Source organism: Dreissena polymorpha, chromosome 2, assembly GCF_020536995.1.
Source record: "Dreissena polymorpha isolate Duluth1 chromosome 2, UMN_Dpol_1.0, whole genome shotgun sequence".
Classification (NCBI taxonomy): domain Eukaryota; kingdom Metazoa; phylum Mollusca; class Bivalvia; order Myida; family Dreissenidae; genus Dreissena; species Dreissena polymorpha.
Window position 1 is genome coordinate 118875274 of NC_068356.1, and position 18731 is coordinate 118894004.

An 18731-nucleotide genomic window follows, 5' to 3' on the forward strand; every position below is an offset into this window, starting at 1 on the left:
TAGTAATACTTAGGGATGGCATTGAATATCAAAATTGGTTTTTGAAAATTGAATATTTTATTTTTCATTCAGCCAAGTATTCAAATATTCATGTTGTGATTGTTATTAAAACGACTTTGCTTTTTTTGTCTTAGGAACTGTGTACTATTTTTCATTTAAGTACCTAAGTCCAAACACTTTTATCAGATTTTCATGGAAAATGATATTCCACAGATTGCTGTATGCATATAGGGGACATACTATATGAAAAGTTTGCTGTTTTTTCAGTGCTGCCATGCAAGAGAAAATGCAGACTATACTAGATCAGAAAAACTATTTAGAAGAACTTAACAGACATTTAAAGTATGAATGTTTGTCTGATTACTGTTGGAATAATGTAAACTATGAATCTTTACATTGAAATGTTTCACTTGCCCTATTGATTAAATATACTCATGATCTCAATCAAGAAAGAGTATATAATATGAACAAAGAAATATCGCTTGGATTTGCATTGAATTCATACATAAAATGAGAATAGATGAAAGCAGTGTGTTGTAATTGTCCAGCTTGTTTAAAAAAACACATTTTAGATTAAGTTGACTTGAAAATAGTTTTTGCCATAAAATGAAGCAACTTAAATCAAGTTTTCACTGTATTGCATAAGTGATAGCAAATCATGATATAAAGTTGTCTGATCACTAATATTTTGAAATACAATCTTATATTAACTAAAATGTGCTATTTCTATTTGAATTAATAGAAGAGAAAGCATCAGTAGTCTTTTTTTTGGCATGATCATATTTTCTGCCTTCCTCATTCCAACAGTGGCAATTGTATTGTATGATCTTGTTTTCTGTTTTTCACAGTACAACAGTTGCAAATCTTCAGCAGAAACTTGAAATGGCCAGTACAACAAACGCCCTGATGAAAGAAGATTTAGCCATCGCCAAAAACACAATCCTTCAGTTAGAAGATGAAAAGAAAGTTCTAGAGTCACAGCGAGACACAATTCTTCATGTTCACAAACACACGATCGAGGTGTGTCCAAATTGTAGTTACACCCTCACTGAGGTTGAAAATAAAAATGGAGGAATAGCATAGATGTTTTCATTCCCCCTTGGGTTTGATTTATAAAGTGTTTCAAGAAACCATTGATAAAAATTATAAATTAATTAATCTTATTCTGATTAATGTATTGTCAATAACCTTTGTGCTTGTTGGCATTTAATATTTAAAACATGTATGAATTCCAAATTCTACGTGTGTGCACATTTCATGCTCATGTTGAACAGTCAGCTGACTGTGAGATTAGTCTCATTTTTAGAAGTTTGGAAAATAGATCTGCTTGTCATATCATAGGACTGAATTACAAGTTCAACATCGATTAACAATATTTGCATAGCATCAGCTCTTTTGACATATGAGTATAATATTATAAGATAACTGTTTTACACAACACATTTAATGTGCAATAGGCTTCATTGTTGTCCAGTGCAAGCCAAAATCAGCTATCTTGCTCATATGCAAATCGGCCCATTTGTCTGGCATTGTATGTAGTGCCTCATTATGTCTGAGAACTTCCTTACATCTTTCCCCATTGAAAAGTTTCAATTTTCAATTGAGACTCATGTGAAATATCTGTGAACTGATTTAATTGTACTTTGTTATCCCCCGCCATAGGCGGAGGGATATTGTTTTGGCGTTGTCCGTCCGTCCTTCCGTCAGTCCGGCCGTCCGGCACTTTTGTGTCCAGAGCCATATCTTGGAAGTGCTTTGGCGGATTTCATTGAAACTTGGTATGAGTATATATATGGATAAGAGGATGATGCACGCCAAATGGCATTTTACACCATCGAATTATAACGGAGTTATGGCCCTTTGTATTTTGAAAAAAATGTTTTTTGTGTGTGTCCGAAGCCATATCTTGTGTCCAGAAGTATAATGGCGGGGGATATCAATTCAACGAATTTGCTTGTTTGTAAATGTATTGCATCATTATGATATTACCTTCAGCAACATTTTGGCTTTGCTGTTGTGCTTGTTTTCTGTATATCAAGTTATCTTTGCAACATTCCTAATTATCTGCTGTCACATGTAATTTTATCTTGTGCTTTGAGTACCAGTACTCTTCTTTCCTCTCTTATACATCCATCTGTAACTGTACATTAAGCATTAAAATGTCAAAAATATTTGTTTCACATCATACATCCGAATGTAACTATGAAATCAGCAGTTCACATATACTTGCACTGTAGTCATACCAAGACCACAATGATGATGAAGCAATTGTTATTGAGCTTCATGGAGAGAACAGTCTAAAAGAAGGGCCTCCTTTCAACACAGAAGATACAGCAGAAAATACAAATATGAATGAAGCCAGTGCACAGGAAACTGAAAATGTTACAGCAGACCCCGTGCCTGGGATATATGCTAAAGTCGATGGTACTTTGCCTGATGATGAATCAAAAGATGGTAGAACTGATGAATTTCAAACTGAAGACAACAGTTCAAGAACTCCTGTGAGAAAGGCAACTGGCCCTGACATGCAAAAGCCTCGTACTTCCAGTGAGGGAAACTTGAAGACCAGGGCCAGTTTGAGGACCTTCAGTGAATCAGAGAGCAAACCTATTGATACACTCTGGTCCAAACTGGGCTTCTTTCAAAAAGTAAAGATTGCAATGTCTCCAGCACTCTTCCAGATATCCTGTCTCTGCCACCAAAAGCTTACACAGTGCTCAACTGCAACCTCCTCATGCCCCAGTTACCAGTACTTTTCCTGTTTTTGCCATCACATGTTTTTTGTCTTCACTGGTCGCAGATGGTAAAAAATGTCACATTGTAAATAGCACCTCTTTTTTTACAGTGCATATTTACATTATTTCCAAAAGCACACATTTCTTCAAACCTCCCATATGTATTCCACCTAATGCACCAATATTTTTTTGGTTTGTTTAAGTGTGTGTGTGTGTTTGTGTGTAAGAGAGAATGACAAAACATGGGACCAAATATCTTTCTTTTTCATCTTCATTTTTTTTATAATTTTTCATCTTGAATTCAATATACTGCCTGATAAATGTTCTTGTTCCACAAACTTGTCATAATTTTATTATGCTTCAACTTTGCATACATAATGAAAAAAAACAAACATGTGTCAACATGTAAATGAGCCGGGCTTTGTGAAAATAGGGTTTAATGCATGTGCTTTTATGGTATTTTTAGTTTAAAGATAGTCTCTTCTTAGTAAAAATCCAGTATAGGCGGAAAGTGTTGTCCCTGATTAGCCTGTCCAGACTGCACAGGCTAATTTGGGACAACACTTTATGCACATGCATTAAACCCCCTTATCATGGAGCAAGGCTCAAATAGAATTAATTGCATAGAGTTGTGTGCTTGTACTAGCATTAATTTGCATTATAAAGGGAGAGTTATCTCTATGAAGTAAAAGCATTATTTCTTGTATTGATATTTAATATTGCTTTTGTAATATATCATATACATTTATAAACTGCTTAATTGTACGAGCATGTTGTGAAGAAATAAATTTGAAGGCTGTGGTGTCTTCTTCACTTTGGGATGTAACATGATTAATAGTAAAATACATTTCTTTACTACATAAGGTCTTGATACATTAAGTTGGATTTTGGCAAAAAAGGAAATGTTGTTTTGTGGATTTATGAAAATGCAACACAATTTAATAATTTTATGCTAAATATTTATCAGAAAATTGCATTATTTTTAAACAGCATTTAAGCAACTTAAATATTCATTTTTCAACACTTCTAATGGACGAGGAGGTTCCAGTTAAAATTATATCACAATAATGCCCATTTTCAACTTAAAACTAAACCAATGAACATTATTATCAAGAATGAAAAACTACCAGAATCAATTAAAGCTTCCACTCACTTAATTTTCAGTAAATAAATAAATTGGTACGTTAGTTACGTAAATTGGTCAATATTTATTTTGTTCCATCTCTTGTAAGGGAGGCAATTCATTCATATTTCCATTTTAAGTCACTGTTGATTACTTCCTTTGGAAGCATTTGATTTCTTTCCAAAATACCCGTCCTAAAAGGTGCTTTAAGAAAAAAAAATTAACTGTAATTTTCCCTTGTTTAAATCATTACAATGTTACAATTTCGTAAGAAAAACAACAGTCTAAAAGCTGTATATTTGGTTATTTAAAATCTGGCTGTATGATCAGACATTACCGTATGTAAGGGCATAAATTTATGTAATGATTTGAGACGAAGGAAGCCTGTCTTGTAGAAAGAAAGCAAACCACCATTGGCACAATTCAAAACACAGCAAATCTACATGGATCAAAACAAGTCATTATGGACTGAATTTGTCTCGTAACAGTCCAAATTATTAGGCAAGGATTTCAAAACTATAATGAGAACTGTTAACCCTTTCCCCCATAAGAAGCAAAGTGAATGGCTTTTGCAACCAGAATAAAACCAGAACAGCCTGCGAGTATAACTCGCAGTCTGTTCAGGTTTATGCTGTTTGCTGCTCATCAGTATCTAAGGGTTGGAAATGAAACCTTTAAAACTTGAGTTTAGTAAGAAAAGTATTTAATTTAATGCAACTTTCTAAAGGACTACAAATGCATCAAAATACATATCTAAGTGGTAAAGGGTTAAACTTTATTGTGATCAAGGTTTCTTTTTCTTGTTTCTTCATTTAAATGAAGACAAATCAAGAAGATAATAGGTATTAAAATAAATGGTGATGTCATTTTTGTCTTAAATATACAACTACAAGACAAACATAGGATCCCAGATTTTTACTCCTAGCAGTGAACCAGAATTCTTGAAAACCAGATCCTTTTGACTCCATGACCTATAGTTTGTATCAGATTTACTTTATTGTTATTAATATCTGTACTGTGAATAACACGATCATATACCATTTTATAATTTTGTTAGTGAAAATAACACACACCTAAAAACTACAGTACGATAAATTGATTTATGTATTGTCGGCTAATTACAGATTTTTGTCCCCTACCGGTTTCACCGGAGGGGACTTACGGTTTGCGCTCTGTGTGTCAGTCAGTCAGTCTGTCCGTCACACTTTTCTGGATCCTGCGATAACTTTAAAAGTTCTTAATATTTTTTCATGAAACATGGATAGATGGCAATATGGACATTATGCACGTCATTTCATTTTGTTCCTACGTCACAAATTGTGGTTGCTATAGCAACCCCCCAAAAAATATATGAAAATGGTGGAATTTCTGACAATGGTGGAGCCGGTAGGGGACCATATTGCTTGACAATAGCCTTGTTTAAATTAATATTATCAGAAAAATATAAATCGTTAATGAACATTATTTTATGCCATTTAATAGAGTTGAGATCTCATTATGTTAATCAAACAATATCTTATACACATAATTTGAATTGAAACGTGTAAAGTTATGCTAGGTGCATTAAATAACTGTAATAGATCTAAATTGTGAGAAAATAGAAATACTGTATAAACAAAAGTTAAACTGCATTATAGCAAATGGTCCTTTGTTTAAGGAACAGTGTGACACAGCACCTAAGTAGGAGACACAACACACATATATTTAACAAAAAACACACGGATAACATAAAATGAACAACACTTTTGTCACCATACTTTAATTAAGGACAAGAGTTTAATTAAAGAAGTTAGAATGGGGGTAGTTAGTAATAAGGCTCTATTGATTTTACAATGTGAACACAATTTAACTATAAATTAATTTAAACATTAATTAAATGCTTTTGCATAAAACACAGGGGCATGCTATTTATATCAGTGGCTAGAATTAATGTACCCATTTTCAAAGTGCAATACGCTTTGTAAACAATTATACAAATAAAATATAAATTTGATTAAATTTCCTACAGCATTACCTGTTTTCCTTATTTATTTGCAAAAAATATCCTTAATTTATAATAAATCATTTTTACAATAAAGCTTTCTACATTTAGCACTAGGTAAACATGACGCGTTGATACTACTTTTTTAAGCTAAATAAAGAAGTGTTTTTTTCTGTGAATAAATATATGATTCAGATAGCATTTAGTCATTAAAACTTTCATAAATACACTAATCAGTTTTAAGTTTGCATTCCTAAAACATTTTTTTGTGCAATTATATTGGTGGTTAGTTTTCCCACTGCATTTAATAATTGCAAGACTATGGTCAAAACCAATCTTAGACAGCTAGGCTTTAAAGTGTCTGTTTTAGTACACAATTATATTTTTTAACTCAATGCAGACCTCTGACTAATTTATATCAGGCTAAAAGTGAGTCACTATTGGTCAAAAACTAGGTCAGTTGACCAATCAAAGAAAAAGCTTATCCATAGAAGTTATACTTTTTGCCCAATCGCCATGAAAATGGATAAGAACATTGGTCAGTATGATATTTAGACAAAATGCAAAATATGGGCATGTGGGGTAAATAAACTAGGTAATAAGGTCAAATGAAAGAAACAAGTTTTGAGCACTAAAACAATCACAAGTTTTTTTTATATTTATCTTAAAGAAACTTGGTAAGAATAATTTTCTGAATGATTGCTTCATCGAGTGTTAAACAGGTTCACATGAGGTCAAAAACTTATTACTCGCTAGGTCACAGTTTTGATTGAATTTCCAAAAACCTTGGTTAGAAAATGTGTGTGCATGCGATCTAGACAGAGGTCAAACTGGATAAACTGGAGAAACAAAGAAAAATATCCATTCAATATGGTCAGAAAATTTGTCTAAATGATATTAAGGACTGAGTTTAACACAGATTCAATCGGAATCAAAAAAATTGGTGACTAGGTCCAATTCAAGAAAATTCTTGTTTAGAAGTCACAATTTTAGAACAACCATGTTTGTTCAATGTTTATGAAACTTGCTCAATGTGAGCTATTGGGTTCACTAATTGTTCAATGGTCATAAAACTTGCTCCAGGTAAGCTATGGGGACCACTGTTTGTTCCATGGTCTTAAACTTGCTCAAAGTGAGCTAAGGGGATCACTGTTCATTGGTCATAAAACTGGTGAGATAATTGGGGATCAATCTATGTGAGGCATTAAGATTTGGCACCATTGGGTCCTCATATTTACTTTCTCTCCAGAGGCTCTCATTTTCTCTTTATTTTTTTATGAAACAATGACAGAATCTTTTATATCTTGACAATATCTTTTCCAATTTTTGAATCTAGGTCATGTGTGTCCAAAAACTTCAGAACATCAGGTCAAATCTTAGAAACAAAACTTGTTACCATTGTAGAAGCCATAAGACTCCATCGTAATGAATCTTTGTTAGAATGTTTATGGTTAAAATGTGTGTGCCAAGTTTGAATCTGGGTCAATAATGTCCAAAAACTAGGCGATGATGTGAAATCTTAGAAAAACCTTGTCATCACTCTAGATACCACATTTATGACTCAATCTTGATGAAACTTCTTCAGAATGTTTGTTACAACAATATATATGCCCAGTTCCAATCTGGGCCAAGTACATCTAACAACTTGGTAACCACATTGACAAACCATGTCACCACTCTAGACACCAAATGTGTGTCCTTTTATTGATGGAACTTGGTCAGAATGTTTATTTTACCGATATACATTTTTACCATTTTTTGAATCAAGATGTCAAGATGGGTGAAAAACTAGATCCCCAGACCATATCAGTGAACAATTTTGTGACCACTCTAGAAATCACATGCATTTTTCAATCTCAATGAAGCCTGATCTGAAAGACAATATCTATGCAAAGTTTGAATCTGTGTTAAGTCTATGAGACAATGTTGAAAATCAGTTCAGTTCAGGCATAAATAAATTGGTTGATATGCTACATTTGGTGTACAACAAAAACATTTTCTCTCGGGTGAGCTATGCAGGCCCATCATGGCCATCTTGTTATGATGTCTGACTTTGACAATTGTTCTGGTCAAACAGTTTAACATGGCCCCCAGTGAATTAAATAGTGTTCCTTATATGACTAAAGTGAAACCTATTGGATGCTCTGAAAGTCTTATTTTTCCTAATTACCATGAAACTTATTCATGACATTTTGTTTTAATGATGTTTCAGCCAAGTTCAGAAAATATACAGTTAAAGAACCTGTGAATATGATGATATGGGTGCACAATTTGCAAATGGGTCTTACGCCATATGCAGCCAGGGAAGCTCAAGACCAGCTTGCACATTTGCAACGTCTGGTTGGGAGCTTTACTCAATAAGACCACAAAACCTTTCGTGACATGACTATAGATCTGAATGTTGGAGAACAAAATATCTTTTACCATTCACAATATTACCATAGAAATGGTTGCCTAGAATATCCATAAAGAAATACAATATACATTTATTTTGTACAATACAAATATGAACTTTTACCACATATATTTTAATGTTTGAAATATAAATAATACTTTATAAAGCAGACATATACATCTGTACTGCAAAAACATAGATTTGGCGACACTTGACATGCCATAATTTAATTTCCACTACAGAGTATGTCATCAACAGTTATGGTGTCTCACATCTTCTGCTTCTTATTTGATTCTCCTCAAATCTTAAAATAAAACAAACTTGAATGTTGAGATGATGGTCTAGTAAGGAATTTCAGCTTTGACTACTTTTATCAATAAAATGTTCCTGTGTCAGTTTTTGTTTTCCTCTGCAAAGTATGAAAGACAGTAAGTCTTACTAGTAAGTTGTTACCATTGCAATCATTTGTTAGCAGTAATGTGTTACCAGTAATTTGTTTCCTGTAATTTGTTACCAGTAATTTGTTTATGCAACTCCTCCTTAATAATTTTGTCAAACCTTTTCATTTTAAATGATTCATTGCATATTTTAATTGTACTTTCATGATTGAATTCACAAATAATTCAGTATGAAAGCACAAGGGTTACAATAATTTTAATTTGTATGCATATAGAGAAAGTGACACTTTTTTTTTTAAAGCTGCGTAGTTGGGGACATCTTTGTCATGAGATACATTTCCAGATTTACATTATGTATCTGTGCGAGATCAAATTAAAAGCAATTGAAGCCACAATAAAATCCTGTTAGTTTGTGGAGTAGAAGTGAGAATGTTTGAGAGGCACATGTTGCACATTCACGGCTTCTCTGTTATAGGATTCTTGCAGAAATGTACACTTCATTGCCCTGTCTTGTTACATATCTCTTTGTTTCCTTTTTCGTGTATGTATTGTTTTCCTATTTCTTATTATTATTAATGACATTATGTTAGATACAATTTACTATTATATAATATTGCTTTTACTTTAATAAGATTGTTTTATTTAATAATCAATAGAAATAAGTGTGTGTACATTTATCTGATTTTTTGAATTACATGTATTTTGAATACTGTTAATTGATTATTAGACACATTCATTGAAAATGTTAACTTGTAATTAATGTGTGTCTCACAGATTTTTTTGTTTGTCAAATCATGTTGTTTTTTGCAACACATTTCTTTAGCTTTCATATACATTTTTGTTTTGAGTCTGCATGAAAGTTTACAAATACAAAGGTTTACAGAAATGAATTCCATATATGTATTTAATGTGAACCGTTTTTGTCCGGTGACTTTGTTAATAACATGTCTTACGTTTGTTTCTCCCTAGGAGACTAAAAAGGACATAGACGTAGAACGGCAGACATACCAACAGTCAAGGGCAGGTCTGGATGACATGTATGCTGATATTAAAAAGAGACTTGATGATGAAATCAATCTTAGACTGGTTTGTATTTATTTAGTTGCCATTCACATAAAATAGGGCAAAAATGTTGAAACCGTCTCTAAGTTCCACAGGAAGTCGTAATGAGAACGTGTTTGCAAAATAATAAATTCTTCAAGGAAGTGCCAATAATATTATAGTAAAAAATAGCATTATCTTTTGTATTTATTCAATTATTGCTTATATCATCTTTTCTAAACTATCAAAAGACAGGCACTCTTGCAAGAAGGTGAAACAATGTTCAAACATTTGGCCATCTTTCATGACTATTGTTTGACATACAAGCCTTCTTATGTCAGTTTTACTATCAAAGAGCCATTACTATTGCAGATGGTGGAGAAAATGAATCCATTTGTGAATTTTCCCTACTTTTCATATTGTTTGTCATAAAAGCATATTGTTATTCCCTAACAAACTAAACTTAAAGATGGGTATACTGGTTGTTTTTGTTTTGTCCGCTGGTTTATAGGTCTCATAGCATTTCCTGTCCATCATACTACTTTTTCAGTTTTTGTTTTATTTACATGAAACATCTCACACCTTATTTTCATAAGGAGTAGTAGTTCATGACGTAAGTGCTTGTTGGTGAATAAATTGTCCTTTAAATCATGTTTTCAATTTTAATTCAGATTAAGCGCAAATTTTCTCATATCCCATAAGAGTAGGATTCTTAAAATTAATTGTTTGCATTTGTTTGGTTCAGAATGAACAACTGTCTATAAAAGTATGATCTCAAAATGATTTTTTTTGAATCCATCTACTACTAAGCTCATACTTTGTCTTTGAAGGGTACAATTGGCCATTTCGTGTCAAACCCCAAACTCGGTGTCAAGAAAGTTTGTGGGGTTTTTAATCTTAAAATCTTGACTATAAAATAATCGTAACTCTTGACCTTCACAGGAAGGTAACCATTAACTCTCAAAGGGCAATACCTTTTCCAGGAGGTTGAGAAGGAGTTGAGTCTACAGATTGGCATGAAGCAGGAGATTGAGATGGCCCTGGAGCTGACAGAGAAAGACATCCACGAGAAGCAGGACACCATCATCAGCGTCCGCAAGCAACTAGAGGACGTGAAAAACATCAACCTGCAGGTCGCTGAGAAACTGGAGGTGAGACTGAGTTCATAGTCATTAACTGTGTTCTTTAATTATCCTGGCTACCAGATGGCTACCTTAAAGGTCAATGTCATAGCTTTTGGTTGCAGATTGCAATACAAACTGAAGGATTTTAAAATAATTAATAAAAGTGTTTAAGGTTCTTCTGATTCCGAGAGGCGTATATCGATTGCCCTGTTCTTTTTTCCATAAGTCTGTTCCAAGGTTAATCCTAGATGATATGTTTCATATAAAATCAATACCTTTGTTACAAGGCTTTGATACTTGTATGGATGTTATCTATGAACAATTTCAACATACCCACATCACATGATCTCATTGTGACTATGAAATATTGTCCTAATTTTGGACTAATTCAGACAGTGCAAATTCTTTATTAATCAAAAATCATTAGTTTTGTCGTACGTTGATACCTCTTGCTACAGATCTGTGATTATTGCATGGATATTATGATCAACTGTCAACACACCAACCTCACCTTACCTCATAAACCAGTACATTGACTTACTACTGGACTTATTAAAAAGGTTCACGTTCTTGGTTTACCCAAAATGGCGCTGTTTGTCTAACATCATTACCAGATGCTACAAAGCATTGATCCCTGCATTGATGTTAGATCACTGGAATGAATGTTAGATCACTTGCATGGATGTAAGTTTGAGATTAATTATAAACACACCTACATCCCCCTGGCCTCATTTTCACTGTGATTTTTACTTCTCTTGACATTAGACTTGTACAGATTTTCCAAATTCTTGATAAATGAAAAAAAACACATTAAGTTTTACATCTATACTGATTTCTAGAAAGATTGGATACTTGTATGGACTTAATCGATGATAACTCTAAACTCACCCTCGTCAACTGACCTCATTTTGCCCTTGATATCGACCTTATTTGGGACTAAGACTCATTCAGAAGATCAATGTTACAAAAGACTGTTCCATTTTCATATTTTCATGTTTTTACTGATTTTAAAATTATGTGACACAAAAGTTTAGCTACCGTATATGAGGTGGTCTACTGCGTGACAAATAAGTGTCTTCAAAGTCAAAGTCACACTTGATGTACAAGATTGATATACAGCATTTTTTTTTGTCCAAGCTTAACATTTGTGCATGTGTGTTAACCCTTTACCACATACATACATATTTAGACGCATTTGTAGTCCCTCACAAAGTTAAATTTAATTAAAGACCTTTTTTACTAGTTACAAGTTTTAAAGGCTTCACTTCCAACTATTAGATACTGATGAGCAGCAAACAGCATAAAACCTGAACAGACTGCGAGTTACACCCAGGCTGTTCTGGTTTTATGAATTTTGCACATAGCAAATTTCACTTTGCTTCTGAGTGGAAAAGGGTTAATTATTCAGTCAGTGATAGTAGTCGTCTTGGCTTTCTGGCATGTTCATTGTTGTGTCTCCTGGAGAGTTTATCTCCATTTATGCTTTATCAGGGGAGAATACTATGAGAATTTTTATGTCCCCGACTAAAGTAGTGGGGGACATATTGTTTTTACCCTGTCTGTTGGTCTGTTGGTTGGTCTGTTGGTCTTTGGTTGGTTGTTTTGTGCCAAATTTAACATTTGCAATAACTTTTGCAATATTGAAGATAGCAACTTGATATTTGGCATGCATATGTATCTCATGGAGCTGCACATTTTGAGTGGTGAAAGGTTAAGGTCAAGGTCATCCTTCAAGGTCAAAGGTCAAATATATGGTTCAAAATCGCTCATTTAATGTACACTTTTGCAGTATTTCAATATTCAAGATAGCAACTTGATATTTGGCATGCATGTGTATCTCATGGAGCTGCACATTTTGAGTGGTGAAAGGTCAAGGTCAAGGTCATCCTTCAAGGTCAGACGTCAAATATATGTAGCCAAAATCGCTCATTTTATGAGTTCTTTTGCAATATTGAAGATAGCAACTTGATATTTGGCATGCATGTGTATCTCATGGAGCTGCACACTTTGAGTGGTGAAAGGTCAAGGTCAAGGTCATCCTTCAAGGTCAGAGGTCAAATATATGTGGCCCAAATCGCTTATTTTATGAATACTTTTGCAATATTGAAGATAGCAACTTGATATTTGGCATGCATGTGTATCTCATGGAGCTGCACATTTTGACTGGTGAAAGGTCAAGGTCAAGGTCATCCTTCAAGGTCAAATATATGGGTCAAAATTGCTCATGTAATGTCACTTCTGCAATATTAAAGCTAGCAATTTTATATTTGAAATGCATAAGTATCTCATGGAGCTGCACATTGTTAGTGGTGAAGGTTTAAGGTCAAGGTCATCTTTCAAGGTCAAACATCATATAGGGGTCAAGGTCATCCTTCAAGGTCAAACATCATATAGGGGGACATTGTGTTTCACAAACACATCTTGTTTATTAATACAAGTATCTTATGAAGATAACAAAACTTAATAAAGTGCTAAGAAACTTACATGTGTTTGATGCTTTCCAAGCTGTGCACAAGAATAATCGCATCATTGTGTGCCTTTTTGTTTTGATAGTAAGTAACAGAAAAACAACAACTGAGAACTTTTAATACATATTCTTCAAGTGAAGTCTCATAATACAACAAAATTATATTAGTGATTTGCATAATTCATGCTATTTTTATTAAATGTGACTTGTTAAATTAAGTTGACAGGGAGTATGGACGCTTCACATTTGATAATGGGATTATATGAGCAGGGTCATTTCAAAATAGGTCCTATGCCATATGCAGCCAGCGTAGCTCCAGACCAGCCTGCGCAGTCTTGCTGTCTGGTTAGGATCTACTCTGTCTGCTAATGACATCACAAAAACCTTGGATTACTTCATAGCTTCTGGCCAGACTTTGCGCAGAAGACACATTTTGGCATTATGTGGGTCACATGAATAATATGACTCCTATGGTATTTTCTGTTGTAATTAGTGTCCATAGTGAATAAGAAATAATTTTTCAGTGATACTTGTTTATGATTGTTATTTTGTATTCTTCAATTTTTAAACTTGAGTCTAAAAACAAGTTGGCTTAAAATAATATGATCAGGTCTCCGGGGAAACCAGGATAAATACATGTGCATAAAGGATTGTCCCAGATTAGCCTTTTCACTCCGCACTGGCTAATCTGGGAATGCGCTTTTGACTTAGACTAGATTTTTGTCTAGACTTCTTTTAAGCAAAATTAAAAGGCGGAAAGTGTCGTCCCTGAATAGCTTGTGTTTAATGGGCAGGCAAATCTGGGAATAGACTACACGTGCACGCATTAAGCATGGTTTTGTCAGAGCGTTCCTTAAACTGATATTTGTTCTAGGATAAGAAAGTGGCAAACTGCAACTTGGAATTCCATAAATTTTATTTTTCAGTGATTTTCAATGTAATTTGTAATATGTACCTTTAAGGTTACTTAATACCCTACTACTTTTCATTCACTTGTGCATTTATATGAGTTGCTGTTAATTGGTACTTGTTCAGAGCGAATGATTTTGTTACTGGCCTGACTTGGTCAAATTATTCACAGTTTCATGTTCTTTAATAGCACATAAAACATGGTATTATTATTTTAATAGTACTAACATAAAAATAGTAATTTATTTCTGAATTATTAACTGCTTGATGAAAATAGTTTATTATTTTAATTTATCATTAATTATGGACTTCTGCTGCTTTCCCTAAGGGACTAATTCATGTTTTGATAAATTGAAAATATTAAAAAAACATTGTTTTAGATTGGCAAATTTTAATTGTAGATGTGTGTTTTTTTCTAGTAAACAGTAATTCTGAACATTTACCATGCTTTAAAATATCTTTTATATGCATCTTTTGACAATTTCAAACCTGAAAATAATAAAGCGTTACAAACGCAGAAATTGTATAGTTTTGAAAGTTCTGTTGTTTTAATGATATTTTGTGGCATTATGAGGATTGCTTATATTAGTAATAAAATACATGCACCGTTATATCAGCATTTTCCAATGATTACCTTTAGCAACTTAAAGCAATTTATGACATACATGTACTAAAAAACTTCAGCCAAAATCCATGAAAAGGTTGCTTTAATAAAGACAATCAAGAGACTTTTTGACGTAATCACATTTATTATCAACAAGTTTGGTGGTGTTCGGTCAACAACCGAATAGATTTACCTCGAAAATAATGTATGATTTATATGTTCCCGAAGGTGGGCATATAGTGATCGCACTGTATGTCCGTCACACTTTGCGTTTAGGTTTTGAAAAATGCTCATAACTTCTATGTGGCTTCAGATGTAACCTTCATATTTGGTATGCATGTGTATATGGACAAGGCCTTTCCATACGCACACAAATTTTGACCCCTTTGACCTTTCCCTTGACCTTAGGGTCCGCGTTTAGGTTTTGAAATCTGCGTTTAGGTTTCGAAAAATGCTCATAACTTAAAAATAATATATCAAAGCGTTTATCAGGGGAATATATATGTCATCCTATGGAGACAGCTCTTGTTTTTTTCATAATTTAGTGTTTTATGCAAACATTTATCCAAATTGCCAAAATGTAATTACAAATGTTGATTTTGGACCACTCTTTTTAATGTTATATTATTCTACACAATCATACATTGACACGTTTCTTATGCTCAAAATAGTATTATCTAAATAATGTTCAGATGTTTTTGATGATGTGCTTGACAAATAAAGACTTTTTTGTCAACTTATTTTATTTCTTGCTGATATTTTTATTTGTTAAATGCAAATATGTATATTGACATACAGAAAAGTGCACCTTGGCCTGCTGACCAGTCATTTGGCTCTCCAGACAACTTCTTCAAGTGACAGTTTAAATTGGTTGAACATGTCTGTACACAAATAAAAAAATTATAGGAAGTTTGAATATTTTTTTTTGCTTGATTGGTTGTAAAACATATGTTTTGATATGTTTATGTCATTCTATTATGGTCATTTCAAAATAATATTATCTCTTGTGTTTAAAATACACAAGCATCTAAAGTTTAATTTTGCACATATAGTTTGCTTTTCTTACCTAGAACTAAAACTGAAATATATTTTTAACAGGAATCAATTAATTTTGTGTCACAGCCTTCAATTATAAGACTATCCCATAAATCATAAGCCCTGACTATTGGTAGTTTAGTTAATGCATACAATTTATTAGATTCTCCATAGAGGTGGCATATAATTTATAGAGGATATTTGTTCATGTCAGTGTAAGATCGATTGTTATTTCACGAGTGATCATAGAAATTATGTTTTCACGAGTTGCACAGCCACGAGTGAAAATATTATTTTTCTATGATCACGAGTGAATTAACAAACGATCTTACACTGACATGAACAAATTTTCTGTTTCTTTTTTGCCCCTTTTTCAAGAAAATAATAAACAGCTGTTTCCCTTTCGCTGAAAAGTTACCCTTTCTCTGAGTTTCTGCCATGGCGTGCCTCAATACATTTCAAAGCACAAAATGATGTCATTATACCAGCGGAATTTCCAGTTAAAACTCTTTTACAATGTAAATAAATGTGTTGGATTCGGTGGTATGTCGATTTTTATTCACTCGTGAACATAGAAAATATATATATAATTATTTATTATAATCTAAAAATAGAAAAGGAGTTCCGAAAATTTGTTCTTTTCATCGGTGAAAATAACAATTTGTTATTTTCACTGCTGTTAGGTATAAAAAAAAGCATTATGTTTACTGATATATATGCTAGCATATACAAGTCAGTGACTGGTTTAATTTCATAATTTTCTTTCTTTTACATCAGAAATCAATTGTTATAAAATGAAACATTGTTTGGATCATATAAAGTTCTACCTTACTATATATTTTTCGGTTAATCTAAGCAGAACAACTTGCTGGTATTAAAAATCTAACAGTGATGCAAGAAAACTGATATGTAAAATAGTTTTTATAGTCATGGTATTCAATATGAAGGTGTTGTTCATAATGATTCAAACAGAAATGTTAGTCTTGATGGATTTGAGTACACTTGTCCACTTTTTTGGTAAGACTTTAAGTCATAGAGTTGTACGTTGAATGTGAACATCTGGTATGACAAACATTTGTCATGATGGCGATCATTTCTCTTCATCTATGGGTGAATATTCAATATCTTTCTTCAACTGAAAATGCATGTAAAAAACATATTGAGTCCACTAACTGAAACACTACCAATAGCGTGCATGTTTCAAGTATCAGTATTCAAATATATTGAACTTGCTGTTTTGAAAGGTCAGTTAAATCTTGTTAAAACATCACACATTCTGGGATGATATATTGTTATATATTATTTCAACATGTGATTAACAAAATATTCAAAGAAAACTAATCAAGTTTTGTCCTAATGAATAGAGTTAGACAAAAATAGTAAATAGGTATAAAAAAATACATGAAATATGTTGATAATAACAATATTAAAATACGGAAGACACAAATTACCATTTCAATAGAATTATGGTGGTTACATGTTTTTTTTACAAATAAACACTGTTGCTTCCTTTAAATTCATCCTTTTTTGATGCATGTAATCATAGAATGCACTAAAATACTTAAGTAATAATGATACTGATCATTATGATATATGTGACATCATAGGTATATATGCGTCAAATTTTTATGATGAAACTAGTCAGTGGAAAAAAATAAAAATAATCTATAGACTTTCAGGAAAAAGGTCTCAATATTATTCTATTATAATAACCCAACATAACACTAAAATAATCTTTTTGTTGTGACAGTCTCTCTATGCATGTACAGAAAGTGTTGTTTTCTATAAGCCTGTGCAGTCTGCACTTGCTGATCTTTTCGCCCAGACTGAATTTTCATTTAGTGCTTAATTCATTTAAAGTTAAAAGTGTCATGCAGATTGCAAATGCTAATGTGGGATGATACGTAACGCATATGCATTTAGCTTGCTTCATATCTGAAATGATTACTAAAGACCCCTTTCACTTGAATGGAAAGTTGTCAATCCTGTTGTAGACTCTCAAATAATATTATTTATATAGTTATGTACCAAAATTGAATCGTTTGAAGTCTTTTTAATTCCATTTGAATATAGCAAATACAACAATTGTAGCTTAATTTTAAAAGGATTATTTTACAGCATTTGTACAGTACTGCTGTTAATATGTATTTGTACACAGCTAAAATACTTAGATAAGATTTTCTTAGCTACTTGTCCAGTATGTTCCCTGTGTTCTCAGCCAAATATGTAATCATATTATTCACAATAATGTTAAATAACCTAATAGTATTCCTCTTACAAAAGAACTTTCACTTACGAGACTTCTGAGTGGTGACACTCCACTGAGCGGTGACACTCCACTATAACATGCTGGGTCAGTTACCATTCGCATCACCTCATCCTTAAAAATGCAACATATTAAAAAAAGTTACACCTTAAATGGTTTTGTTTACTCTTTTTTTTCAAAATATGTTGTTTTTTTAAGTTTGTAGTAATGTCACATCATAAGGTATAAAAAGAATAAGTTAAATATCATTTATAACACATTATTTTATTATTTTGTTTCAAAATTGTTTTTGTTTGTCAGTTTCATCATTTAAAAATTAATCTGACGGCTTTCTTAAACACATTTTAAGGGTGTTCTCAACATAATAGACATACAAAAACACACATAACATGACACATACCTCAATTAATTTGAAGACTAGATTCTGTACTTCTGTCCTAAAATGGCAGACCTCTAACACTGATGATCTCTTGCCTGGGTTCCAGCCATTGCTGAAGTGGTAACTCTGGCCCAGGGCATTGTGGGAACCAATAATCACCATGACAACCGCAAGGCCTACCAGCGTTGTGAGTTTTGTCACCATGATCTTATAGTTTCTGAAATTTTGAGTTGATTTTGTAGCTTTACATGATTTTATATTTGAAGAAAGCCAA

At 32.8% G+C, this 18731-nt stretch overlaps 2 protein-coding genes across 5 annotated transcripts in view; one reads left to right on the plus strand and one right to left on the minus strand.

Annotated features, from left to right (window-relative positions):
• The window catches only part of LOC127868727 (RUN and FYVE domain-containing protein 2-like), a 57922-nt gene that overhangs the window by 19439 nt on the left and 19752 nt on the right, over nucleotides 1-18731 (plus strand). For 3 of the 4 annotated variants that reach the window (XM_052410751.1, XM_052410749.1, XM_052410750.1), the window contains 5 exons: nucleotides 268-342; nucleotides 849-1020; nucleotides 2238-2648; nucleotides 9602-9718; nucleotides 10657-10824. In XM_052410751.1, coding sequence (XP_052266711.1) covers nucleotides 268-342; nucleotides 849-1020; nucleotides 2238-2648; nucleotides 9602-9718; nucleotides 10657-10824 — 943 coding nt within the window. The remainder of the gene's footprint in view (nucleotides 1-267; nucleotides 343-848; nucleotides 1021-2237; nucleotides 2649-9601; nucleotides 9719-10656; nucleotides 10825-18731) is intronic. The other variant, XM_052410752.1, reaches the window with a different exon arrangement.
• LOC127868741 (prepro-gonadotropin-releasing hormone-like protein) lies at nucleotides 16501-18645 on the minus strand. The gene is made up of 3 exons (XM_052410771.1): nucleotides 18479-18645; nucleotides 18109-18192; nucleotides 16501-16947 (listed from the first exon to the last, which is right to left on the minus strand). Exons 1-3 carry the CDS (start codon nucleotides 18617-18619, stop codon nucleotides 16903-16905), a joined length of 270 nt encoding a protein of 89 aa, XP_052266731.1. The 5' UTR covers nucleotides 18620-18645; the 3' UTR covers nucleotides 16501-16902.

What these genes read in the sequence shown, in the direction of transcription:
- LOC127868741 (XM_052410771.1), bottom strand. Translation starts at nt 18,619, where the DNA reads ATGGTGATTATTGGTTCCCACAATGCCCTGGGCCAGAGTTACCACTTC. An exon ending in TAGTCTTCAAATTAATTGAG is followed by an intron (nt 18,193 to 18,478) that starts GTATGTGTCATG and finishes TGCATTTTTAAG; the next exon opens with GATGAGGTGATGCGAATGGT. An exon ending in TGTCACCACTCAGAAGTCTC is followed by an intron (nt 16,948 to 18,108) that starts GTAAGTGAAAGT and finishes ATGCATTTTCAG; the next exon opens with TTGAAGAAAGATATTGAATA.